At 45.7% G+C, this 24,478-nt stretch overlaps 1 protein-coding gene across 4 annotated transcripts in view; it reads right to left on the bottom strand.

The window, feature by feature from the left end:
• The window catches only part of LOC142587373 (REST corepressor 1-like), a 44,919-nt gene extending 22,358 nt beyond the window's left edge, over window positions 1–22,561 (bottom strand). Inside the window, exons 1-9 of one of the 4 annotated variants that reach the window (XM_075698325.1) lie at window positions 22,260–22,561; window positions 21,271–21,333; window positions 18,216–18,290; window positions 14,456–14,508; window positions 12,660–12,821; window positions 10,866–11,065; window positions 7,457–7,520; window positions 3,090–3,199; window positions 1,539–1,761 (exon numbers count right to left, since the gene is read on the bottom strand). In XM_075698325.1, the coding sequence (XP_075554440.1) occupies window positions 1,539–1,761; window positions 3,090–3,199; window positions 7,457–7,520; window positions 10,866–11,065; window positions 12,660–12,821; window positions 14,456–14,508; window positions 18,216–18,290; window positions 21,271–21,333; window positions 22,260–22,371 (1,062 nt within the window). In that variant the 5' untranslated portion in view covers window positions 22,372–22,561. Of the gene's footprint in view, window positions 1–1,538; window positions 1,762–3,089; window positions 3,200–7,456; window positions 7,521–10,865; window positions 11,066–12,659; window positions 12,822–14,455; window positions 14,509–18,215; window positions 18,291–21,270; window positions 21,334–21,433; window positions 21,703–21,733; window positions 21,759–22,259 lie in introns of those variants that run through there. The other 3 variants (XM_075698326.1, XM_075698328.1, XM_075698327.1) reach the window with 3 other exon arrangements.
• Between the last annotated feature and the right edge of the window lie 1,917 nt (window positions 22,562–24,478).

The following is a 24,478-nucleotide window of genomic DNA, read 5'->3' as shown; positions in this document are numbered from 1 at the left end:
TGCTTCTGTTAACAGCCGTCAATCTAACTCGCATGCGTGATTTCGCGACCGATTACCGATGAGCCACTCGTAAGAACATATTAGCAGCAAGCATCGCGCGATGGCTTGCGCCCTGTTACCCGTCAGACGGCAGCAAATTTTCGTCGGGGCCCCACTGGCTAGGCCATTAGGCCTAATCGGCACTGCTTCATTGGGCATCGAAAAACACGATCCCAGCAAGCACGATTTTTCGGCACCAACGTTCAGTACGTCACCAAACTGCAACCGTACGATACCTTTTGCGGCCGCTGGATCCCATGTAAAAAGAAAATGCGCAAGGTGTGCACAATCAGAACTGTATGTAGCTGCCCACTACGGCAGCTAACCCACAATACTCCCCCGCCCATCTCTTGTGAAAACGCCGACATGCACTCAGTTTTTAATTCTGGTAACAGCAAATCTTCTCCGGGGTCATTGCATGCCGCCTTCACAGCTATCGCCGCCAAACCTATTATGATAAGCATCTTCGCCAATCTGTTTCACAGCATGTAGTGCCCTTGGAAGCATACTGCACAGTAGGCGACAATCCAAACGCGTTGCCATTCCCTGCTACAGGGGGTGCAATGCGAGCATTGCCCACCAACTTGATTTTGTTTCGGTTTCCCATCGCTGCCTTAAAACACCACTCAATAGGAGAACAACGTGCCTCGGTCCACCGCACTAGCTCGACTCCCGTCTGGTGCGCAATGCTTCGCATTACGTAGATGTCAACTACGGTTGAGTCGGTCAAATATTTTAGTCGCTTTGAATCGTACGTTTTTTCGTTAGTATGTTATTTCTCCCATCTTTTTCCAGAATGCATGAACGAGGTTCTACTGTATATAAAGGAATGCAGCAAAACACAGGTCCACTATTAAACTGAAAACCTTATTGCTTTTAATTACAATCGAACATCACTAATTCATTAGCTTCTGAGGAGAAAAAGCACTCTATCCGATTTAACAGAAATTTTACTGACAAAAAAATATATTTTCCAGACCTCCATATAGTAGAACTGAGCTGTAATCAGTGTTGGCATACTAATTTGGGAGTACTGTATTGCATACCTCGAGTTCTATGTGGTTTAACAATGTTACGAATAGCTTGGGAAGTTCTTGTTATGCAATGCTAGGAGACACCCGAACATGTGCAGCACAGGTATTCGCACACCCATAGAGTGCAGTACTATAGAAATAGCTTGCTGTTGACAGCGTGATTAATATTTCTGCAATTCTTGACCAGTACTATCAGAAATGTTGTGATAGCCGATTACCAGTAACACTGTTCTTTCAATTTGGGACAAAGGAATGTAACAAAGTTTATGTTGTAGTGCTTATGTATGGCAGGTACCGTGATTTTACATTATCTATTGATAGTGCATCCGATAGTAGTATCGATGGTGCTATCAATAGTTTAATAATGGCTATACTATGGATGGTATCGATAGCACTGTACATAATTTTGTACCACTAAAATTAAGCGAGAAGACGCCCCAGAAAGCAGAGAGGGGGAATGCGCACCTGCCGCTTGAGGGCCACCAACTCGGAATCCATGGCTCGCAGGATGGCATCCCCCTGTCCCTGAGGTCCCGTTGCCATGGTAACCAGGTCCTGGTATTGGAGGCACATGCCCCGTGGCGGGCGCCTCCGGTTGGCCGCCATGCCGCCCCCACGGGCCGGGGGCTGCCGTTCGTGGTGTTTGCGACCCCCGGGGGCCAGGGCACCCTTGCAGCCACCCGAGCGTCTATTGCACCACGAGGGAGGAGAGGAGGGCATTTCGAGAAAGAAAAAAGACCACGGGCTAATAAGACTGACAAAAGCTAACTTGGCACGTAGGGCATGGCCCACAATCCAGCTACAGACTTCGGTAAATTTCTAATAAGTTGAAGCGTTTCAACACTTGAATGTTAAGCACATTTTTGGCTCGCCAACGATGCTCTCTCGAAAAGAGAATTTTGCTAGAACAAAAAGTCACAGTTTTGCGCGAAAGGCAAAGCACTGACAGCGATGGCAAGATATGACGACAAGATATAAGATGGAATATCATGTGAAATAAGGCTCGTAATTTTATTGGCAGCACTAATTGCAGTGAATATTTGTTTACTAAACATGTGCAGAGTGATGAACTCTCAAAAGACCCACGAACAGAGCTCAATGACGCTGACATTATGATAAGTGCTGGCAGTGGGAAGCACGCTTGCTTGTCCCAAAGCAAACATGCTGTGCTACTTCCACCTGTACTATTTCACTGCGCCATGCCTCCAAAACTCGACCCATCATGCAACTTCCCACACTCGGCATACGAACTACTCTTGCATAGTCAGACCCCGGACAGCATGTGAATGCACTTGCAGTGTCCGTACAATTGCTATCCCAGTGAAAGGCAAGGACACATAGGCTAATCACTTATTGTCTTTGTAGCGCTTAACTTCCAGAGGAAAACATAACGAAGCCAGAGAAAGCATAAGGGAAATGATTATCTTTACTTGAAATGTAGAAATTAAAGAGAATTGAATGTCTATCTTGGCACAAATACACAAGTAAATTCGAGTCCCCATAAGCTAAATAATTATTTAAAGAAAAGAGAAATAAATGTTGGTTAAAAGCTAACTTCCTGCAAATGAGAGCTGAACCCACATTTCTGCAGATCAATTAAAGCATAACAGTTCCCATAAAAGTATAATATGAGGCAGAAACCAGAAAAAATTGGCGCATAACACGAGCGAGGAAAAACTTAGAAAGAATGTGAACTACAATGCAAACGAAAGATGTCACACGAGAGATGACATCAACAACGAAAGCACAATGATAAGCAGGTAAGGACGAGAGTGGCTATGAAAAAGCATCAAAACTGCAGATTTGGGCTGAAAGTTGTTTGGTTCTGCGTATAATATACACAGGCATAGACTTGACATGCTAAAGTATGAAAAGAAAAATAGAGCTTATATAAGATGAGGGTTCTTATGGTAACGTCTCTTATGCTTTCCCTTGCTTCAGGGCGTGGTTCACTGCACAGTTCCAAGCAGAAAGAGCCCCTCCCTGCTCCAAGGTGCGGACAGAGTAGTGACTCACTTCCAGTGCTGGTAGCAGCTGCCGCACAGGCTCCCCTTGCTGGACGTGTACGCTTGGGTCATGGGGGAGCCACAGCTGGAGCAGGGCCCGCCAGGGGCAGCCTCTTCCTTCTGCACAAGCGGCAACGAGGAGCCACTGGTGCTCAATCACCGGGCGCACGCAGCGGAGCACAGCATGCACTTCGACCGTGCAGGTGATCAGAAGACCCTGTGCCCTCGTTTCATGCTTGGCACGCAATGCTGCGGAAGCTACGCAACTAATCGCAGAAGTCTCACTCCACGTTATACAGTGTACAGTGAAATCTTAATATAATGAAATTCAGGCGGCAATGGCAAATTGTTTGTTATTCTGAAAGGTTGTTATAGTGCAATCCCCGAAATTAGCCGTTCCGCTCGTCAATCTTCACCAATAAAGTTTTTGACTGCAGACAGTGCTGCCTCGTTCTGCGATGAGGCCATCGATGAAGCAATCGCCGAAGATGTGCTGTCTCGACAGACGGCAAAGTTGCGCGACAGTGGCGACAGCAGCAGCAACAGTGACAAGATCGACAGTGGCTCCTTGACCCCGACCTCGATGTCCACGCAAAGTACACTGTCATTGATCGACTCCTTAATTGATTTTATGAATGCTAAAGGATTGCCGCCAGTGTTCGCGCAGCAGCTGGAATCCATGCACACTGCGGTTGTGAAGCTGAAGCTGCCGCAAAAGCAAGTGCAGATTTCGGACTATTTCGGTGCGCCTAACCTTTTACACGGTCATTGGCGCTAGAAATAAAGTTTGTTTTTCACAGCCTACTTTTTACATCATCTATTATTTTGAGCAAGTAGTGAATTCGAGTTCAGAGCTGCAAAGGTATGTTCCAAGTTTTTTATTTAAAATTTTTTTAATAACTGCAGTCCAGATATAGCGATCATCGGTTATAACAATCATATTTTTCGTCTTTCTTGATATCGTTATAAGTGGGCTGCACTGTATTGCCTGTTACCTGTGGAGCATAATGCCAGTGTATAGCTTCACTTGTCAGAGACCAAGTTTCAGTGTTCTAACCCGATGCAGCCAGAAGTTACGTAAAGACTATGCAAAATGGAAAAACAGTACATAGACCATTCTTGCAGTGTTTCCTATTGAGGTGCCAATGAAAAGCATTGTAGAAATTTCATTTTACACACATTCATTACATCTTTGGCCCCATTAAAGATAGGCGAGCGAAAGAGATTAAGGGTCTTAAATACAGGGGTGTGAATACCAAATAGTAGTAGATTTCGAATCTAGTATCGAATCGAATCAAGGAAGAAAAGCCAAATATCAAATCGAATATTGAATAAGAGAACAATTTTCGCCACATTTATTGCTTACAAAATTTCGTCAAGAAAATACCATGTTGCACATACCCAGGATTCTCCTAGCATTGCATAACAAGAATGTAGTAAGCTCTCAGTAATATTAGGCACGTAGAAATCAAGATACACAGTACGGTCTACTCTTACTAACAGGAACACCATATTAGTTGCCAGCACTGACTACAGCTCAGTTCTAGTGTATGAAGATGTGGAAAATATTTTTTCTATAAACAGGAATTCTGTTGTAGAGAACAAAGTGCGTTTTTCCACCTGAACCTAATGAATTAGCACTGTTCTGCTGTACTGAACACCAGTGTGGAACACCAAGCCAGCACCGATGGTAAAGAGCAGGTGCCGTCCATGCCATTTCATTGTCAGATTCAGAGTAATTTGCCACCCGTCAAATATTCTCAAATCTGGAGAGTCACACCAAGTTCGCCGGAACTCATTGCAAAATGCTTGCTGCTAATATGTTCTTATGAGTGGCTCATCAGTAATCAGTCCAGAGATCATGTGGGCAGGTGAGGCTGACGGCAGCTGAAGCGGCACGAAGTTTATCACACCATATCCAACATGCTCTACGTACGTATCAGTGGCTAATTGGCCCGATCTTGGCACATGCTTTCGCACTTTACGAAACACAAGATACTTTTGTTGCTGTTCCCTCTGTGTAGCGCTATAATTTTAATCGGTCCCGTCGACCCGGACGAACCTTCTAACAACAGAGGCGGCCTCGGCCGACGTGGCGCCGTTCTGCAAATTGCTTGGGCAGCATCGAACAAGTCGGGCTCCAAGGTGCTCGCAACATGTGGCAGTGCGTGGGTTTCTACACCAAATATATCAAATATTTAAAAAAAATGAATAGTAGGTACTCGATTCATGAACCTAATTATTCCATCTTTCCTTATTCAATTTAATTAGATGATATTCCAAATATTTGAACACCTTTAATTTTAAGTCTTTCAGACTCAAGCGCTTTCCCCACCTGAACTACCAAAAGTACTTGAAGTGCAGGCGCAGTATAAACTAATAAGGTGCGCAAATGCGATAGGAAAACCAGTGAGCCACTTTGGAGACTTGCTGAATGCAAATCGTTGCTGTTGAAAGTAAGAAAAAACCCAGATTACTATATGATGACATACTGCCATCACTAGGTCATCATACTTTTTCTCTAACACACTTGGCAGATATTGATAACTTCTGAAGCATACATTCACTCCCAAGTGCCATAGGACGTACACGAAATGCTTTCAGCCTCGATATTTTTCTTAGTACCTGTGATTTCGAGGTGACATTTTGTAATTCATCATCATCATCAGCTTATTTATGTCCACTGCAGGATGAAGGCCTCTCCCCACCATCTCCAATTACCCCTGTCCCGCGCCAACTGACTCCAACCAGCACCCACAAATTTCCTAATTTCGTCGGACCACCAAGTCTTCTGTCGTCCTCTACTGCGCTTCCCTTCTCTTGGTACCCCCGCTGTCACCCTAATGGTCAAACCGTTATCTACTCCATGCATTACATGACCTGCCCAGTGCAATTTTTTTCTCTTCATGTCAATTAGAACGAATTACAATTTTGTCATTGCAACTATACATATGGTGCCTGAGGCATATTACAAGTAATTGTGTTCTCTCAGTGCATAGATCAATCCCACGGTGAATAAACCCATTTTTTCCAGTGAGACCTGAATTACCAAAGGAGGTTACCCACTGGTCACAGACAAATGGGTCACTAACAGAACGGGATAACTTCTGACATGCCACGTAGGTCAAAAGGGGAAAAAAAAAAAAAAAATATGCGGATGCCATGCACCGTGGGAATCGATGTAAGCGAAGCTTTCTATGCTGTTTGCTTTGATTGACAACAATTAGTGGGGATGTTGACGGCAAATGTTTAATTTCTTAAATGCTTAGTCCAACACCAGAGTGGTGAGTAGATGTTAAACTTTACCTTGCGTGCATCACTGCTATTTGTCTGCGTAGTACACAGAACACACAGGGAGAAGGTTTACTTCATAACTTCTGAGAGGGTTGAGCATTGTCATTGCCTCACATGGCACATTGCATCGTGGCAGAAGTATTAAACTTGAATTGGATTGTGGGACTGTACGTGCCAAAACCCCAATAGGATTATGAGGCAAGCCGTAGTGGCAGACACCATATTATTTATGACAACGTAGTGTTCCTTAACGTTACCATAAATCTAAGCGCATGAGCGTTACTTTATTTCGCCCCTGCCACAATGCGGCTACCACGGTCGGGATCAAACCCGCGACCTCGAGCAATGCCATAGCCGCAAAGCTAGCGCAGCCAGCACAGAAGTGTTCATTTGAAGTGCGACTGCTTAGACCCCCCTGGTCGCCTGGACCTAGACATGTTCACTTTAATGCGGCTCTGCTTCTCCACGCCCTGCTTAAGTTGTTGCTTGGCAAATTTGCAGGGTGTTTATTTTTCAGAAATAGCAGAAACGCATCATACTGTACCTTGCTTAAATTTATCCTGTTTGCCCAGAACTGCTGTTGTGTCTTTAGTAGTAGAGTTTTCTTGCCTTCTCACACCAGCTTTTCCTTATCACCCCACCCTCCTTGTACGGGGACTGCGAGTGAATGGTGACAAGGCGTTGGTTCTATCCATTCTGTGCCTCCTCTGCCCCTCCCCTGTACCATTCTCTTTAGCTTCCCTCTGGACTTGCACATTAGTAGAAAGATAAGCACGCAATTTCTGCAGTGCTTTTGCAAGGGCCACAGGTAATTACAGCTGTCAAGAGGCTAATGTGGCAATGTCCAGGGAGCTCCAGAGGGCATTGTGCACATTCGACGCGGTGAAAAGGCCCAAACGAGTTTCTCGCATTGCCTTTTCTCTTTGCCTCGCTCCCGTCAGGTACACACACGCTCTGAACCCCCCCCCCCCCCCTCCGACACAGTGTGCCAGACAGCAGCAGCCACAGCAGTGAGAAAGTCGACGGAAGATGCAAAGAAAGCTTCGCTTTAAAGTGCAGTTTCAGTGAACACTGGCCACTTACGTTTTCAGCATTGTCCACCTCCATGTCACTGTCATTTTCGGAGCCAGCATCTGAAGCACCATCGCTGATCACAGGAGAGAGAGAAAAGAAACATTAAGCACACGGCTAAACTGCACAAGGAGGGTACACAGGCTGAAGTGCAAATTCAGACACACACTAAAGCTGTATTCACACGGCGGACCAAATTGCAGTTTAACCTTGCAGATTGTGTATCATGAGGTTATACGTCACCCATTAAGCGATTCACGCTAAAGCCGAAAGCCAGATCACCGTTTAGATTTTTAGTGAGAGATGTACTATTGGCAAAATGCTTGGCAGCAACCCCTCACCAGGCCACATACAGCAAATTTTGGTTATATGCTGGAGGTTCTTACATGCCCTCTAAGGAGTGTTCTACCACAAGACTTTTTCGAATTAGTTCATTAACAGCCAAGATAGAAATATTAGAAGTGCCGCAGACCGTGCCGCAGACCCATGATTTCGGGAGGATTTTTTTTCCTAGCGTGTTTTTGCCGAGTGGCACCCTTCTGGTGACAGCCTTGCTGGTGCGCTGTTGCCCTTGTCTTCTTCAAGTTGTTTTCGTGCAGGGCACAATTTTGCGCACTCTGCATGAGAACCGATTAGCCACATAAGTCAGTGCCACAATCACAAGCACTGAAGCATGCACAAAAGGATCAAAGAGCATGATGACGCGGTGGAACCATGTAGAAAATTGCAGAGAGTTTCATTTTCTTCACATGTAGACAAAACAAAAGTATGTCCCTGTTGCTACAAAGACTCGCAAACATTCGGTTTGTAGGTTATTATTATTTCTAGGAACTTTAACTCGTCTAGTGAAGCAACAGATTAAATAACTAAATGTTGTAGCCTCGAATAATTCTTGAACTCACGTGTCGCGGTGAGCGATTTGTTTCTGCAATGAGAATTACGTAGGCGCGCTTGCGCATCTGACCTTGACTCCCTGGCTGGGTGCCCAGGAGGAGAAGGGCACATGGTGTTTGGTTTGAAATTACAGCTTATTTTGTGGCACGCAAAAGTGTGGTACTTTGCAGATGCCATCGTTAGTGTACAGTGTACAACACTGCACTGCATTCTCTGCTTATAACTGCATTCGTCTGCTTAAAATGGCCAAACCTGGTGAGGGGCCCTTTAACCCATTGTTGCAGAGAAGAACTCAAAAAAGGAAGAACAGAAGACGCACAGACGGAAGGGGAGACGAACACAACTGCTCTTCTTCCAACTAATTCCCCTCAACAGCTATGCAAGGCCAACTAGCCCGCCCATAAGTCCATCTTAAATCCAGCCCAAGTTCCTCACTGAATTGAATTGGGTGACACAGATGCGTAGCTCGCACTGTTAGCTCGTTTGTCATGAGTGAATGTGCGCAGTGTTCTAAAATTTTTGCACTTGGCCCATGCATTGATGTGACAGTGAGGTTAGAACAGAAATGCCATCTGCTTTTCTCTGCTGTCGTGCGACTGCTAGCTATGAAGTACTTTTATGTACATCATACACCACGTGACTGATTTGTCTACAATCACATCCGTCGTGTGAATAGAGCTTATCCGACTGTTTGAAACTGTAGTGACACACAAACACGCACACAAAATGCTTGGAACAAGGACACAAACGAGCCACTTACACAACCACTGACAACACTGCAACATGTGTCAAGAAAGGACGTGGAGAATAAAGCAGAGTCTCTTCGTAAAAACAGCACAGAACACAATGAAGGGATGTTGTGCGCACAAAAACAAAGCGTCTGAGCAGTGTGCACTGGGCCTCTTCAGTTATGCAGTCCTAGACTGTCCGCAAACTGTCTGCGGCTTCCTATCTGACTAGTCGTGACAGAAGAGCGTGTCACAGTCACGTGACCCAGCTGTTGGGGACTGCCGGAGATTTCGTTCGACAGCACCGTGACCGGCAGTCACTCTCCTTGCTGCTGTCGTCTGCTTATCTACTTGTAGATAGAGCCCCACTCAGCGAATTCAGTGACATGGCCTCTGAAGTGGTGCAATCTCAGAGGCCACGTCGCCGACACAATCAAAAAGCTTGCATCATGGAATTGCAGCCTGAACGCATAGAACGCGGTTGCAAAGTGCAATTCACGTTATGCTCTCACTCTTCATGCCATGTTTAAGCTAGCTCGTTGCCAGCAGAATTTAAATGGAATTCCCACACGGACATAAAATCACAGTAGTGCCACGTTCCTGTTCATGCAGAATGCACCTGCCGATATCCTCAAAGCTTGCGGGACCATCCACTAAATAAAGGCCCGACACAATCGAAGACAGAGCGCGTGTGCACAGTCTACTAATCCTGCCCGTCAAAGAGCAAACGCCCGAGCTTGGTAACAAAAGATCAACATACATGTCAACAGCTTTCAGCATTTAACACCACGCCAGCTGATGGTGTGAAATAGCCGCATGTAATATGATGTGCTTCCTCGCACACCAGCTTCACTCACCTGAAAAGTGAAATCTATCTGTTTACTACGGATAGAGCAATAAGCATGACAGATTTTGCAAAACGCATCGAGGAAAGTAAGCATGTGCGCCTGATCGCTGTGCTTCTCTCTCGAAGAACATGAAGACTAAAGCTGCAGCAATTAGACGGCTCATGAAAAACTCGCACGGTGCCACAGTAAGCACTGATGTAACGGCAGCGATAGCCAAGTGCACAGTATTTGTAGTCCAGAACATGCAAAGTGCACGGAAGCACACGCCGTCTTTCACAACATGGTGTCAAATGCCGCATTCATATTTAAAACAGTGCGTTTTTTGCGCTGTTTTAAATATGAATGATCCGTACGAACTAGCTCGCACCCAAACACTTCTGAGTCAAATGCCGCGTGCGTCTTCTCAAGACAGCCGTCGTCTGCTAGCTGCTTGGTCTCGTCTGAGCAAAAATCTGCTGACAGCTCCGAGAGTCCACGGAGTCTGTGACCGCCTTCAGGTCCATGAAAAACGAACGCAATTCTGGCAGCTCGGACTGGTGGGCAGAGCTTCTGAAGCTGTTTGAGAAAATCGAATACTGGACAGCGATCCCAAGCAGTACGGGACTGTCGGGGACTGATAACCGAAGAGACCTAGTTTTTAAGTGTATTTCCGAATGATGAAAGCCAGTTGCTCAAATGAACAGGTGACATGGCAGGGAAGGACAGAATCAACTCTCCCCTGTCCTTTTCCTCGAAGGAAAAGCCAAGAAAAAAGTAAAAAAAATTCAGAGCATGGAAGAATTATGATTGGGCACAAACTGCTTTCAGCTCTATCAGCTGACCAGGCAGACTTCTGTTTGAATGCGATACAGGAAAGCGAGAAATCTGGGAGTGACAGACAACCAGACAGACGGGACAAACGGACGCTGCACAGGGTCATGCAAAGAGGCGGTCGGAGGGTGTGCCACAAACTGTTGGGACGGGGCAGCGATGATGACGGAGGCGCGAAGAAGGGGGGCAGCGCGGCGGCATCGATGGATGATCCCCCACCTGCCATCCTCGCGGGATCCAGCCAGTCGGCGCGCCTGTCGGTCCATCAGGCTGGTGCGCGTGCGCGTCTTCTTCCACGAGTAGTAGTACTTCACCAGGCTCGGGATGGTCTTGTCCGGCAGCTGCACCAAGGGCGACCACAGTGAGTACACGTGTGCAACGACACCAGGTTGGCGTGAAGGGCTCGAAAAGCCACAGCAACTGAAAACCCGGCGAACTGGTAATGGTTTATGGTTGAATTGCAGCATGCACATAAGCGCACAGGCAGAGTTAAAAGGGCACAGGCAGAACTCGTTTCTTACCTCTTGCATGCATATTGCAGTTCAACAATGACTCAGAAAGCTATTTATAAAACAAAGTTGCACCACGAAACAGGAGAATCTAGTAGCAACAGTGACAAATGTGGCAAGTGGCCGCCAAACTGAACGCAATGCTTACTGGTTAGTTATCACTTATGGGTGGCCATTGCACAGTTGTGATCCATGGGTAGTTATCTTGAGAACTCCAGAAGCTTTTACAGATATTGCTACGAACGTGCAATCAGGCAGAGCAGGCACATGTTGTCACTGGTGCAGAGCTTATTGAGGATTGTTTAAATTGAGTGATAGTTGCTGCTGCTGCTTCCACCTGGACCATTCCTAAGTTGCCCCCAGGTCATGTAGCCAACCTTCACCTAACCCTGGTGGCCCCTCATCATGCCAGACGCTCAGTCAAAGAGGGCAGAATGACGTGATCAGAAATCTAAGCCTATGCTAATGTTGTGGGGCACTGTCCCAAAACTGCAAACAAAACAGTGGTAAGAGGCCCTGCGATGCTGACACGAGCAGTGCACGTTCCGAGCACGGCGGGCCTTCCTCCATGGGCAATGCGGAGGGTTCGTGATGCGACAGGTGTAAGCACTTTGTTCAAGCGGTGGGACAATCAGGCACTCTTCACAGATACAGTTGAACCCGACTATATCAAACCCGTTTACATCCAATTATTCTATATATAGAACAATTTCTGGACAAGGTATAGTTACAATGAGTATATATAGCAAATGTTACGCTTACATCGAACGAAAAAGCAGCAACTCCCGAAACATCGAACGTCGAGTGGCGGAAAAGTGCCCCCAGAAGTTGGCTTTCTCTCGCGGTGGCAGGGAAAACCGGCGGCGTATTTCCAATTGCTAGTAGGTACAGCGGGGCGTGGCACTTGCCGAAAGACAGACGTTTGCGCACATGCACGAGTAAGAGCGGGTGCGAGAGAGGAAATGTGGGGACTTTTGCCCCTTGAATGCACGACTCTGCCCAGGCACTACGGAGGAGCTTCTTAGCGTGTGTTGTATGCGCTTGTCCCTAGGCGTGCCAGCAGAAGTCGCGGTAGTGCTGAACTTCGCATGCAAGTTGGCGGCTCGATGCAATTATATTTACTCAATCGTGTTTTTTATTAATTAAAAGAATGTGTCATTATTTCCCACTATTGGCGATGCCTCCAGGACACCAAAGCGGCAACAGGGACATCACAGCTGGAAGCAGGGCGGCCCGTGGGTTGGAGCTTGCGGAGGCTGAAGCATGCCAGGGAGTGTTCCCATAAAAAATTGGCTGTCCGTGACAGCGGACAGCCAATCATACTGCCCTGGCACGCGCAGGCCTCTGCGAGCTAAAAAGACAAGAGACAAGTACAAGAGACAAGTACACTAAAAAGGGTCCTGTAGTAAAGGCCTCAGTCATGTACCATCTGCCGTATCTTGTGGAAGTTCTTTCCGTGGAACTGGAAGGCCTGCTCAAACAGCACCTTGTCCTCGACAGTCCACTCGTCTGGGAAGGGCGTGAAATTGGCCAAGTCGGCCACCGCCTTCTCAAGGTCATACTTGTGCCAGAACAGCATGCCCAGTGCCTGTGGATACAGAACCAGCATTTTTTTATCCTGTTCCAATCTCATTTATTTAACATCTCTTTTCCCTCTGTTGTAAGCATATCACTGCTGCTTGCTTGAGCATGTGTTTATTTTTGTCCCCCTTATTAAATATAAAAAGGCACTGGCTGTGAGAAGTTCAATGGGTATATTAGCTAGACCGTCGTGCAGGGAAGAGATCCCAAAGCAAGGCATATGAGCACGCCTATACTAGTTTGCCTCAAACTTTTGGTTGAATGTTTCACTCAAGCCATATTTTCAAAATGCTGTGAAACAAAAAGCATAACATAATTTATCTGGCTCAAATTTGATTGTCAACATTACTGACAACATTTGCATTCAACTAATCATTGGAAAAGTGAGGGATGACATTACTGTAATATGTGACATCACTGTAGACAATACCTGTTGCTCAAAAGCACTGACGAGCGCTCACAGTGATTATCACGAAAACATGGTAGCTAAGGAGTTGAAGAACACTACACAGGCAATGTTATGTGCCTGGAGCCCTGCATGTAGTAAATGCTAGCAGTAGACTGGGCCAGCATCAACAGCTGTGCAAGCTGACATGGCATACCAGGCCAACATTAACATTTGTAAAATCCAAGGGACACAAAACCTAGGCCAGAGGAAGGAGGTAACATCAAGTGCAAGAAACATTCTTACTAGACAACTGCTGAACCAATTTGAATGAATTGATTGCATTTAATAGAGAAAGCTGAGTTCTACCAATGTGAGAAGCAGTATTTTAACTGAGGGCATCAGATTTTTTTTTCCTTTTCTTACAAAAACTTTCAGAAATTGGTAAGCTTAAAACAAGAACTGATTCGTAACTTTCCACCAAAATCAGTTATCACAGTTCAGGAAACTGCATCCGTTGGAGCATCTGAAGAGGACAAATGTGAAGTAGTAGTTTATGGCTTACATGAGGCTACTACAATATTTGAGAGTTCTGAATATATCACTCGCAATTTAGTGGTATATGAGTGAGCGGTCTAAATTACATCAATTTTGTCTGCTGTGAATGTCTTTTTTTTACTACAGTGTTACAAAGTTGTAAACTTCATGTTTCGATTTTCTTAAAACGTTTAACAGTTTTTACGAAAAATGATTTATGGCCTAAATAAGATATCTCTCTTGCGAGTAGATCTTTTGTCTTTTTAAAAGCAGCAAACTTCATCCAATCTGGTGCTGCGGTTTCCAAGAAAAGCGATGTCACCATTCCCATGTATTTACAAAGGGGCTCCCAAGGCAAAGCTTCCTCTGAATGCATATAAGGGCAGCGCACAGGGATGAGTGAAACAGAAGTCTGCTTGTCTATGTCTGTTTGTCAAGACTATGCCAAGGCAAACAGAGATGACAATGTGATGGATTCCTCAGAACCCACCCCCCCTCAACTGACACACGCAAATAATTATACTTATAGAAACTCCACAGAGTATGTACAGGGAGAGATAAACAAATTGCGATATGACTTGCCACCAACTCCCAACTCTAGGTCTAGTTCTGCATAGGTTGTTGAAGCAGCACGCACTGTCACAAAGACAGAAACCACAGCTGTGTGTTCTTGACGTGAATAAAGCAACCCAACATAAGGATCATCTCGGTGCACCCACCTGCTCGGCATTGTAGCTGTACTTCTCCTTGGCAAGCGTCATGTACTCGTCCACTGCGGAAGGAAGCAAGGAGAATGGCAACAATGCTTCATTTTTATTTATCTCACTCTATCGAGGGACCAAAGGCCTAAGGAATAGGTTTAAATAATAAAACAGTGTCATCCTGGCATTCAACAGACAAATACCAATGCAAATGTTCTCATTCGCATTTCACAGAACCTCCAGCCTGTTTCCTTGTTCACATTTACATCCACGTCAGCTGTCATGCCTATACACCGCTAGATACAGAGTAGGCAATGCTAGAAAGTCTAAAGAGGCTTTCATCAGTGCCTGCATTTGTGACCGAGAAAGAGTGCATCACATAAATTAAGAAAGAAGAAAGCCATAGTATGCATCATGTAATTGAATGTGACATGAAGCCTCATGCATATCATGGAAAAGTGTACTGCGTGCTTTTACTAGGCAATAATACAGATCTGTCACCATTCCCCGTTGCAAGTGGGGCATTGTATTCCCACATTGCCCACCACCTCGATTTGGTGTTTATTTTCCATCCACAGACTTAAAACGCAACGTAACAGGAAAACAACAAAGCACTTCTCGGCAGCTTGGGCCCCACCAGCTCAGCAGGTGTGGGTACCTTGCCCTGTAACGATTAGTGCAATGCTTCGGATTACATAGATTACATAGATTTCAGCGACAGTTTTTGCCAATTTTTTTAGTGACTTCAGAGTGTACGTTTTCTCGGTTAGTATGTTCTGTATTTATTGTATTAAATCGATTATAATTTTCTTTGCTGGGCACCAGGAATGCAAAATGGCACAAAAGCCTCGAAACAAAAGCATGGTGGACAAAGAAAATGCAGCAGCTAACCGCATCGTTGAACCGTGAGGCTGAATTTGGAAATCGCACAAGCATTGACAGACTCAGACAGTCTGGTTCTATAAAGACCGATTTAAGCACTGAGGGCATTTATGTTTGTAGCTGCTCTTAGCCAATTACCTTTTCCAAATGCACTTTTGCTCCAACTGACCTTCTGTGTAGCATTCATAACAGGCACAGGGGCCACAAGTGCATTGTGTCTTTTGTGTTGACTTACAGTGATTAAATGACTGTCATTTGGTTTCTCCCTCTCTCCTTATCTATATTAACAAACAAAATAAATAAATCCAGCAATTGTGTGTCTGTCTGTGCAACACTGTGCAACTTCACCCTTTATGGACAATCGCTGCCTACAGGCGACAAAAAAAAAAAAAAAAAAAAAAAGATCTTGCCTAGTTTTGGTACCCCTGGTACTCAGCCAAGGGTAAACCAGGGCCAGCAAGTGCCATTTGTTGGTTTAGAGCAGAAACACAGGTTGAGGAAGGAGAAGTTGGGCATGCGACTCGCTTCCTTTTGAAAGCATGATCACAGGGGACAGTGATCTCTGGCATCAGTGGTCTCACACAGCTTATACAATGAATATGCAATGTACACCCACATTTAACATTTGATGAGAACTATCTGTACAAGTTCTAACTGACCCCATAGGTGGATTGGTGAGAAGCCCGGTTCCAGTGTTCTGCCCGGTGTTGCCCCTCTATGGCTGAAAGAAGTTTCTGCGAATTGTATTTTGTTTTCACTGAATATGCTTATGCTTGATGCATTTTGTACGTTTAAGTGAAAAATAAACGCTTCCTTCGGGTATTTCCATGTCTTGTCCATAAAGGGTTAAAATCTTCTGAGGCTATTACATGCAGTCAAGTTATGAAAACAAACAAGGACCACGCATGACAGAGAGTGCGAATGTCGTAGCTGCAAACTTGTGTGGCCACACCAGCAATTAACTTATCAACCACTGACCAAGTGGCACAACAAGGGCACACGCGTCACCTTCAAGTGCAATTTCAGCAGTCTAGACTGTTCACAGATCTTATGGTTTGAAGAAGCCACTCGTGTTCTTGTTGAACTCTTTTCATCCACATCTGTGCCTGCACTGTACTACATGCTAGACTAGATCTTAAAAGATTGCTCTCGAGAAAGATATGCCCCACTACACCAATTCACGACACTGGGCTCACCACATAAAAATTTCACGAACAGCGGCCTGTTCCATAGATCTCCCAGTCTTGCGCCACGTGACCCCATCTCGGACCTGCGAATTTCCCAGCTGCACCACGCCGCCCAATTCTCTGCCACCCCCGACTGCGCTTGCCTTCCCTCGGCAGCCATGCCGTAACTCTGACAGACCTTACGTGGCCTGCCAAACCCTATTTCTTCCTCATAATGTCAGTTAGAATATTGACTACCCCCGTCTGCCCTCTAATCCACACCGCTGCCTTCCCGTCTCTTATTATTCTTTTTCCATCGCTCTGTGCAATCCTATCGGTAATCCTCCAAATTTTAGCCCAACAGATTTGCGTGCTGATTATGCAAGAAATAAAAGCTACATCAAAAAGTGTGCCCAAGGCACCCATCCTTTGCAAAGAGGCAAAGATGGCCCACAATGAGGCCACGCAAGTGTCTGGCCAATTTTCGGGACCCAAGAGTGTGAAAATACTCGCACAGCCAAGACACTTCACCTACCATCGAGAGAACTGAGGCCAGCTAGCTGCACAGACTGCTAGCACAGACTTGGCAGCACTCCTTGCCGCGCCTCTCAACTGCAAGACGCATCCCACCCAAAGCCACACGTGCCCTACTGCAGGACTGCCACAATCAACCTCTTAAGACCTCAGCCAGACCCTTAATGTCAGTGATGTTCTAGAGGCAAGCTCCTAAATGACAGTGGTCTGAATGACAGTGGTCTGAATGACAGACTTTGAAGGAACTGTTTATACGTTTATTCAAACCAGTTTTTTGCAGTCAAGACTACTCAACCTTGTTTTAGTCCCACTGCTCTTCCGCTATACAGAGTACTTGGTCAGAACTTCATTAGACCAATTTCATAACGAATTTCACTATGTCCGCAGTCTAGTAAAACATGCCGGATTGAAGGACAACTTTGATAAGAAGCATACTGTGTGCCGTGACAAAGCCAATAGCTTTCCATATGCAAAAGCAGGGAGGTCAGAATAAGAAGATTCTACAACAGAGGTAGGGTTTAGGAGGCTCAACTCCAACTTCTCCATAAATTTCACAGAAAAGATCCAGAAGAAAAAAGCAATAAGAAACTTTGCACACATATCGCCAAAGCTGATAAATTGACTGAATGGGCCTGATTTTTGGTTTGCCCAAACTTTTCTTTCGTAAATTCTCTCTCTTACAAAATGTGTAAGACGGGAGATGAGAATAAATGCTTGAGAAGGCCCGGGCTCCCTGTTAAATGTGTTTAGAAAAGCAGTCTCAACAAACTACAGTTAAGACAAATGGCAGTGTAGCACTACGCATAGCTACGAAAAGAATGGACACTCCAGATTAAGAAAAAAACGTAACGACTGATCCCGTGTTTACATTACTGCAGAGGAGATAACCAGGTGAAAGAAAAGTCACACGTCCAAATGAAAAGGCTTTATCAGTTAGGGTCGAAAACAGTGTCCTAGATTTCAGGCACCTAGTTTGGTTAAATGGTTACTGCAATCTTGGAAGGCGCCCTTTTCGTGCTCAAGATTTCCACTATGTTTGAAGGACTGCTATGAACCCTGCAACACCACAATACAGCAAGGTTAAGCGCTTTCCACTAGCGCCTATTTTGAAGATGTGCACTGGGAACCCCACTCCAATGTCACCAGCAACAATTCCCAATGACCAGGCATGTTTGGCAAAACAGAAAGGGACTCACACTTGCTGTCCGAGATGTCGGGACACGGTGACCACACCAGGAGAGCACGCTCGGGTGTGAACTCAGGGCACGGATCTGCATTGTAGGGGAGGCAACAGCTTGCTTTACAGGGACAGGAAAAGTCTCATTTTTATTTGTTTTATTGGTTAGCCATCGGCAATTATGCTACGGAGCCTCAATTCCTTGAGAGTGCAGCAAATAATTATGTTCCCTTTTCATGCGACCAATTCAAAATGCACGGCAAGTACACCACAACCTTTATTCTGATAAAGGGGACTATTTAAGTCACTGAAATCTGATGTGACGGTCTCATGGTACCACACACTGCTGACACATACACACACATTATGACCACGTTGCCGAAAGCAGATTCTATTCGGCACTCAGGACTATAACATGGGAGGGAGGGTTGCACGAGAAGCCCACAATTGGAAGGGCCAGCTTGGCAGGTTTCAGCAACAAGGTCATTGCATGGCCTTCAACTACCACAACGAGCTGAGTGCTGCACTTTCTTCAGTTACTTGCAGTAAAACATGACTTTGTCATCTCCACATTCAGTGACATGAATATCTTTTTCTTACATTTCGAGTCATGCTGCACTTGGCACACATTTTGAACGGGTCACATAAAAGGTGCTTAATTATTTGTGGTATTCTCAAGGAACTGAGGCTTCATACTGTAATAACGGAGTCATAAGGTACCTAAAAAAAGAAAAGAAGAACGACACAAAGCTATCGCGTCAGTATTCTTTTATAGAGGGACTAAAGAGAAACATCAGCTCAGCTTAAATTGATGTGCTCTTTCAGAACTCCCTTTTCATTAATCTTGTAATTAGAGGTTGACTAAAGGAGGAAAAAATGGTCGGAGTTGCAGTTTCTTGACATTCGCACTAAAGTCTCAATGCCAGTATGTCAGTATGACATCACAAATTTCAGAGTATATTTTTTTTTATTTTGGTCACTTTCAAGCTTTCTAAGTTCAGTGGATGGCTTTTTTAGGATACAATGAAGCTGATCTTTATTGATAGAAGTTCGACTAGGCCCAAGCAAGCGCCATGACAATCTGTGATGTCAAGGCATGTGGAAGGCAGATGTTGCCACCCGCATTTCGTTTTTGTGTCTCTTCCGGCCTTCCCGCAGGTTAAGAGCGGATGTAGTCAGAAACGGTATTCTACTAACAGAGCCCAAATTATTTTTATTTCTAGTGTTCCTTCAAGCACATTTACTACAAGAGGAGCCACTTGTCATAACAGCCACAGGATTGCCAGAGCCGAGGCTGGCACAGAGTGGACAGGCCTACTGAACGTCAGTGAAAGATCCCGTGGGTCAGGACAACCAAGTTACCACTTTGTGATCTACAAGGATGTCCCAAAAGCCAACATAGAGAGGGGTGTGCAGATATCTAAAACTTTCAAATAACAAATTGAATAGTCAATATACAAAATTACAAACATTTTTCAGATAGTTCAAATCGCCAACTGGGCATGACCAAACCCAAAATTAGAGCAACTGTGCAAGAAATTTAATCCCGGTGCCATAGCAGGGACATTACTCCACAATACGTAGCTCAGGAAGTCAGACTTTCCCGACCAAACTATCATGCAACTTCGCAAGGAGTCTTGAGTATGCACATAAACTGCTTACGTAATGCTCATTTCATGTTACTAATAAACAACAACTCATAACGTGCCACCTGATGACAGTAATTTGCGTACTAGGATGGGAAGATTCTTTTATATTAATGGTGAAAATGGCTGCCCATAACTTGGAAAATATTCAAAATGTACTCGAAACTCAATATGCTTACATCTCAAAAATCACTATTCGCACATTACTAAAAATACATGTCTAGACCCGCCACCAGGTGGAGCATGCCTTTTGCACCAAGTCTAGCTACCAAAGATGTGTTCAGGCTTTTCCGCTTCTCAGCGTTGATGCCTACAAGTCAACTGCCTCAGCCTACATCATGCCCACTGCAGAATACGAGCGGGTGGTGATGTTGTAGGCAAAATTTAGAAACGGAAATGAGTACACCGAATCGCCTCGGGTGAAACGTGTGCTGCAACCTTGTAGCAGGTCTACGACTTGCACAACTTGAGGCCAATGCCCATTCAGCCCACTGTAGATAGTTGTGGGTCTGCAGACTTGACCCGCACAATTCAAGAATATGAAATTGGTTGGTGAGCGAATACCATGGCGAACAACACGTACAGATAACAGGACAGCCACATGCATTTGGTCTCTTCTTTCTTGTACTGTAATCTGCACTGTCAAGCTTTCAGTAAATGAGACACATCCTTCAAGTGTGCAGGCATCACTGCATAAAAATCTCTACACTTTCCCATCTTTCTGCTGCTGGCACACCTGACAGTGCCGTGCAAAAAGTTACCAATGGCAGTTTGCTAATGCATGTCAGCAGGCTAGGTGGTTCGGATTTGTGATAAAATGTTCAGCATTAGACAAACACAGGAAAAGATGACATACACATACTGTAGTTGAAAGTAGCACTGCGTGTCATCTGATATTTAGTTTCTTCTACTCGAGCTGCACATTTTAATCACGGTTACCAATGACAACTGCCTCACAGACAAGAGCAAGCACTCAGACTATGCAGCAGTGCCATTTGCCAGCTGTGCAAAGCTGCAGCCATGAATATAATGCACTCAGCTGATGACATGTGATCCACAGACCACTGCTTGAAATGAGTGACATCGTAGCTTGTTTAGCCATTCAAATGGCTAACTTCTTCAGATCACATACAAATAACCATGACAGCGATCTTGAACTTATGATGCACTTCAACCTCTTTAGACGCAGTACCACCCTGCTCAAGAACCAGCACTACTAAGCACTCCGGTTGCCACACTTTGCACTGCCTCTTTGCACGTTCAATGGTGTTCTACACGTGGTGCTTTAATACGCTCCACCTAAATGTTTTATCAAGTGCGCAATGAGTAGTGGATGATACAGAGTTGCTCCAACAGGGGTTAGTAACTATTAATGAAAAAAAAAAAAATGCTGGCGGCGCAGCATGTCACTATTGCGCTGAGGCTCACCTGTTGCTGAGATGATGTCTGGTACCACTGCTTGAAAATCATGGCCGACACGCATGCCGTGGTCTGGAAAGAAAAAAAAAAGATACATGTGAGACACATTTTTAAACTATAACCGGTGCCACTACTTTTTTTTTGACAGGCAAGCATTCTAAAGCAAACTGACCCTTCTGCGACGGCTGCTTTAATTACACCAGCACATTACGGCTGGCGCAACTGTTACGCAACATGCCAGAAAAGACTCGACCACACAGAGTTAACCGAACACAGCGCACTCGCGAACCACGGTGGCGTTCTCAGGTGAGGCTTTCGGATGACGCCACCTATTTCAGTCACAAGCCGGGATACGGCAAGTACAGCCAAGCACTCGAGTCACAAACCGCAACTACGGACACCACTGCGAAAGGGCGTTCGACGGGGCAATCACCGGTATTTTCGAAGAGGGAACGAGGTGCGATATACGTGCCGTCTTTTCCATCCGGCTCCCGAACCGAAGGATCGGTGGATGCGCCCATCTCTGGCATCGCGCGACGATTGCTTTCTATCTTTTTTTTTTTTTTCAGTTAATTTTAAGAAGCGGCATTGTCGAAGCCGTCGCCGCCACCGACGCGAGGTCGCGCGCACTATGCACAGGGTTTGGCCGGAGTTCGCGCCGAAGGGCTACGGTCGTAGAGGAAGCGCCGGTTCACGACCACGAGAACTGTCGCGGAGAAATGCCGGCTCGAAAAACTACGTTGTCGGCGTAGACATCGTCGAGGGACGATGTGTCCGACCGCTGTTGGGCGCGTTCAAACGGCTCTATCACGTACGGCGGGAGGGGGGGGGGGTGATAATACCGCGCGCGGAGCCAGGCACGGTGGGGATATGAAAAAGAGAAAAAAGACGAGTACGCGCACGGCGCGGCGCTTTAATTTGAAAATTAAAGGGCCGAAAAGATAGAGCTGCCGTCGTGCAGCGTCTTTTCCATCCCACTCCCGGCGTGTGAGGCTCACCTTGCTCCGACTCGTCGGTAGCGCTTCCTTCGTCGGTGAGGTGCCCGTTCGGACTCGAGGTGTGCGATCGGCGCCCGATGCGAGAGTCATCGTTGCGATCGGCGAGCACCATCTTTTTTCCCGTAGCGGAAAGGAGCGCTGCCTCGGACTCCAAAGACTCGACCGGCACGGCGAAGCCAAAAACTTTCGTGAAACAGAGGAACGCGACTTTTTTTTTCTCTCTCTCTCTTTGCAAGAAATCACACGGAGACCCACTGCAGCCGACACTCGCCGAAGTGGAACTGCGAGCGAGAGAAGTGTTGCGCCCCTGCGCATCGAAGACCGCGCGCGTAAGAAAATAGTGCCTAAATGAAGCGCCGTGAAATTTGTGACACGTTTAGATCGTCCAAAGTTAGCTTCAATTTCGCTCGTTATGTTAACTCTGTAACCTGAAAGATTGCTTTGTTGTGATATTGTACCAAACAATTTTTCATTTGCTAAAATCTACGGAATCAACAATGATACTAACTGAATCTGGAGAGCTGAACTTAAAAGCGTGGATTATCGCGTAACTAATTTTAAAAAGATAATAACTATGTTTTTCACAACCAAGAATGTTTATATATTGATCATATCTTGTTGGTTTTATTTAGCGAAGTGGCACAACGAAAATATGCGAACTCAAGTGCAGCCCCTGTTATGCAGTTAGTATCACTTCGTCTCCGTAGTTTTGGAGCTCGCTACGTAATATTCTTCCGCCTTGTTAGCGGCGGCTCCGAAATCGTAATTTTTCTTAAAATATAAATGTATTTCGTTAGTAACACCATATTGTGAGGCTAACTTGGTGCAGACCAGGGCTGTGCGCGATGCCTAAGCCACGTTTTATAGGTCTGCTGGCCTTCTAAGGGTAGATGAAAATAGGAACGCCATGTGTGGATACCTACTACCACAGGCGAAGTTTGCGTACTTCGTCTTAAGCAACAGCAGCGGTTACATCTTTAAAACAGACTTGCACGCTCGTTATGGCCTTCCGGATGCCCTGTTTAACGTCGCTGCCCAAAAAAGAACACTTGTCAGTGTGTGGGAAAACTGCGCGGTGTGTTTCCGCGCGGTCTTGCGGTGTCAACAATCGTGTCGCAATCGCGCGCGGCCACAGCTGTTACCGAAGGCGACGAACTAGGGAATACAGAAGATTTGGTTTTATTTCGCGCGTTCGCGAGCCACTCGGTTAGCATTATGGCAATTTAGCGCTAACATATGGCAGCGTCCTCCTTCGTCAAGAACGTTGACGAATAAGCTACCTGCGCCAGCGTAATTAATAACTGCCGTTGCGCGCGTCACCTCGACCACATTAGCTCGAATCGTAATGTTCTTAAAATTCACAAGCGTTGAGTTCTTCCCTTAGTGTGGCGGCAGATTTTGTACGCCTCGAGTGGAGGAGATATACACGCAGAACTGAATGGGCTTGTCTGCGTGCCGTGCATCCATGCTCAGCTACTCCTGGCTTTTGCGTATTTTCCCTGGAAACGCTCTAATATCCCTCGCACCCGGCTCACAAGTTCCCATGGAGCCAAGTGATGCTCGCGCTGACTTGCATATTGGGTCTTTCGAATTGGGTACATCAAACACGTGGGCAGCGCAAGCTTGGTGCGGCCGAAGTCTCTAGAACAGGTAAATTTCCGGTGTTTGCAGGTGACCTCCCCCTGGCAAGTACGTACCACGGTTCCGCGCTGGATGAGAACGAGTCTAGGATTGAGATATATGCATCCACTCGTGTATGTACAATGTGCACACTCGCTCACCGCGCGGTCCCCGAAAATATTCACGATGCGATGGAGTTGGTAGCTAATTGGCAACGTGGAAACCACGCGAACCTCCTTTTCTGGCAGCGCTGTCTACAAATGAATAAAAAGAATCGCTGCGAATGGTTCAAGCATGCGTACATTCATCTTGGGCTGAATAAACGAGTGCTTTTTGTACAGCGCGCGCACTGATCTTCGAGATCTGGTGCTTCCGTTTTCTTTCTTATATATAATATGGCCTGCCACGTTTGGCGTATTCCTTTTGCTGGACACAGCGCACGGCAGACGACCGCTGTAAACAAGGAGCAAATGCATGACGGCGCATGCATCTGAAGCAGATTCAACAATTTATTCCATGTGTTATTTGTATTTTAGATACAGCCTTGGCTGCTTAATGAGCCGATCACACGTTATAACAATTATAATGCGCGATCAATA

Source organism: Dermacentor variabilis, chromosome 7 (genome assembly GCF_050947875.1).
Source record: "Dermacentor variabilis isolate Ectoservices chromosome 7, ASM5094787v1, whole genome shotgun sequence".
NCBI classification, from domain to species: Eukaryota; Metazoa; Arthropoda; class Arachnida; order Ixodida; family Ixodidae; genus Dermacentor; species Dermacentor variabilis.
Note: the sequence above shows the minus strand (reverse complement) of the source record. Positions and strands in the feature narration are given on the sequence as shown.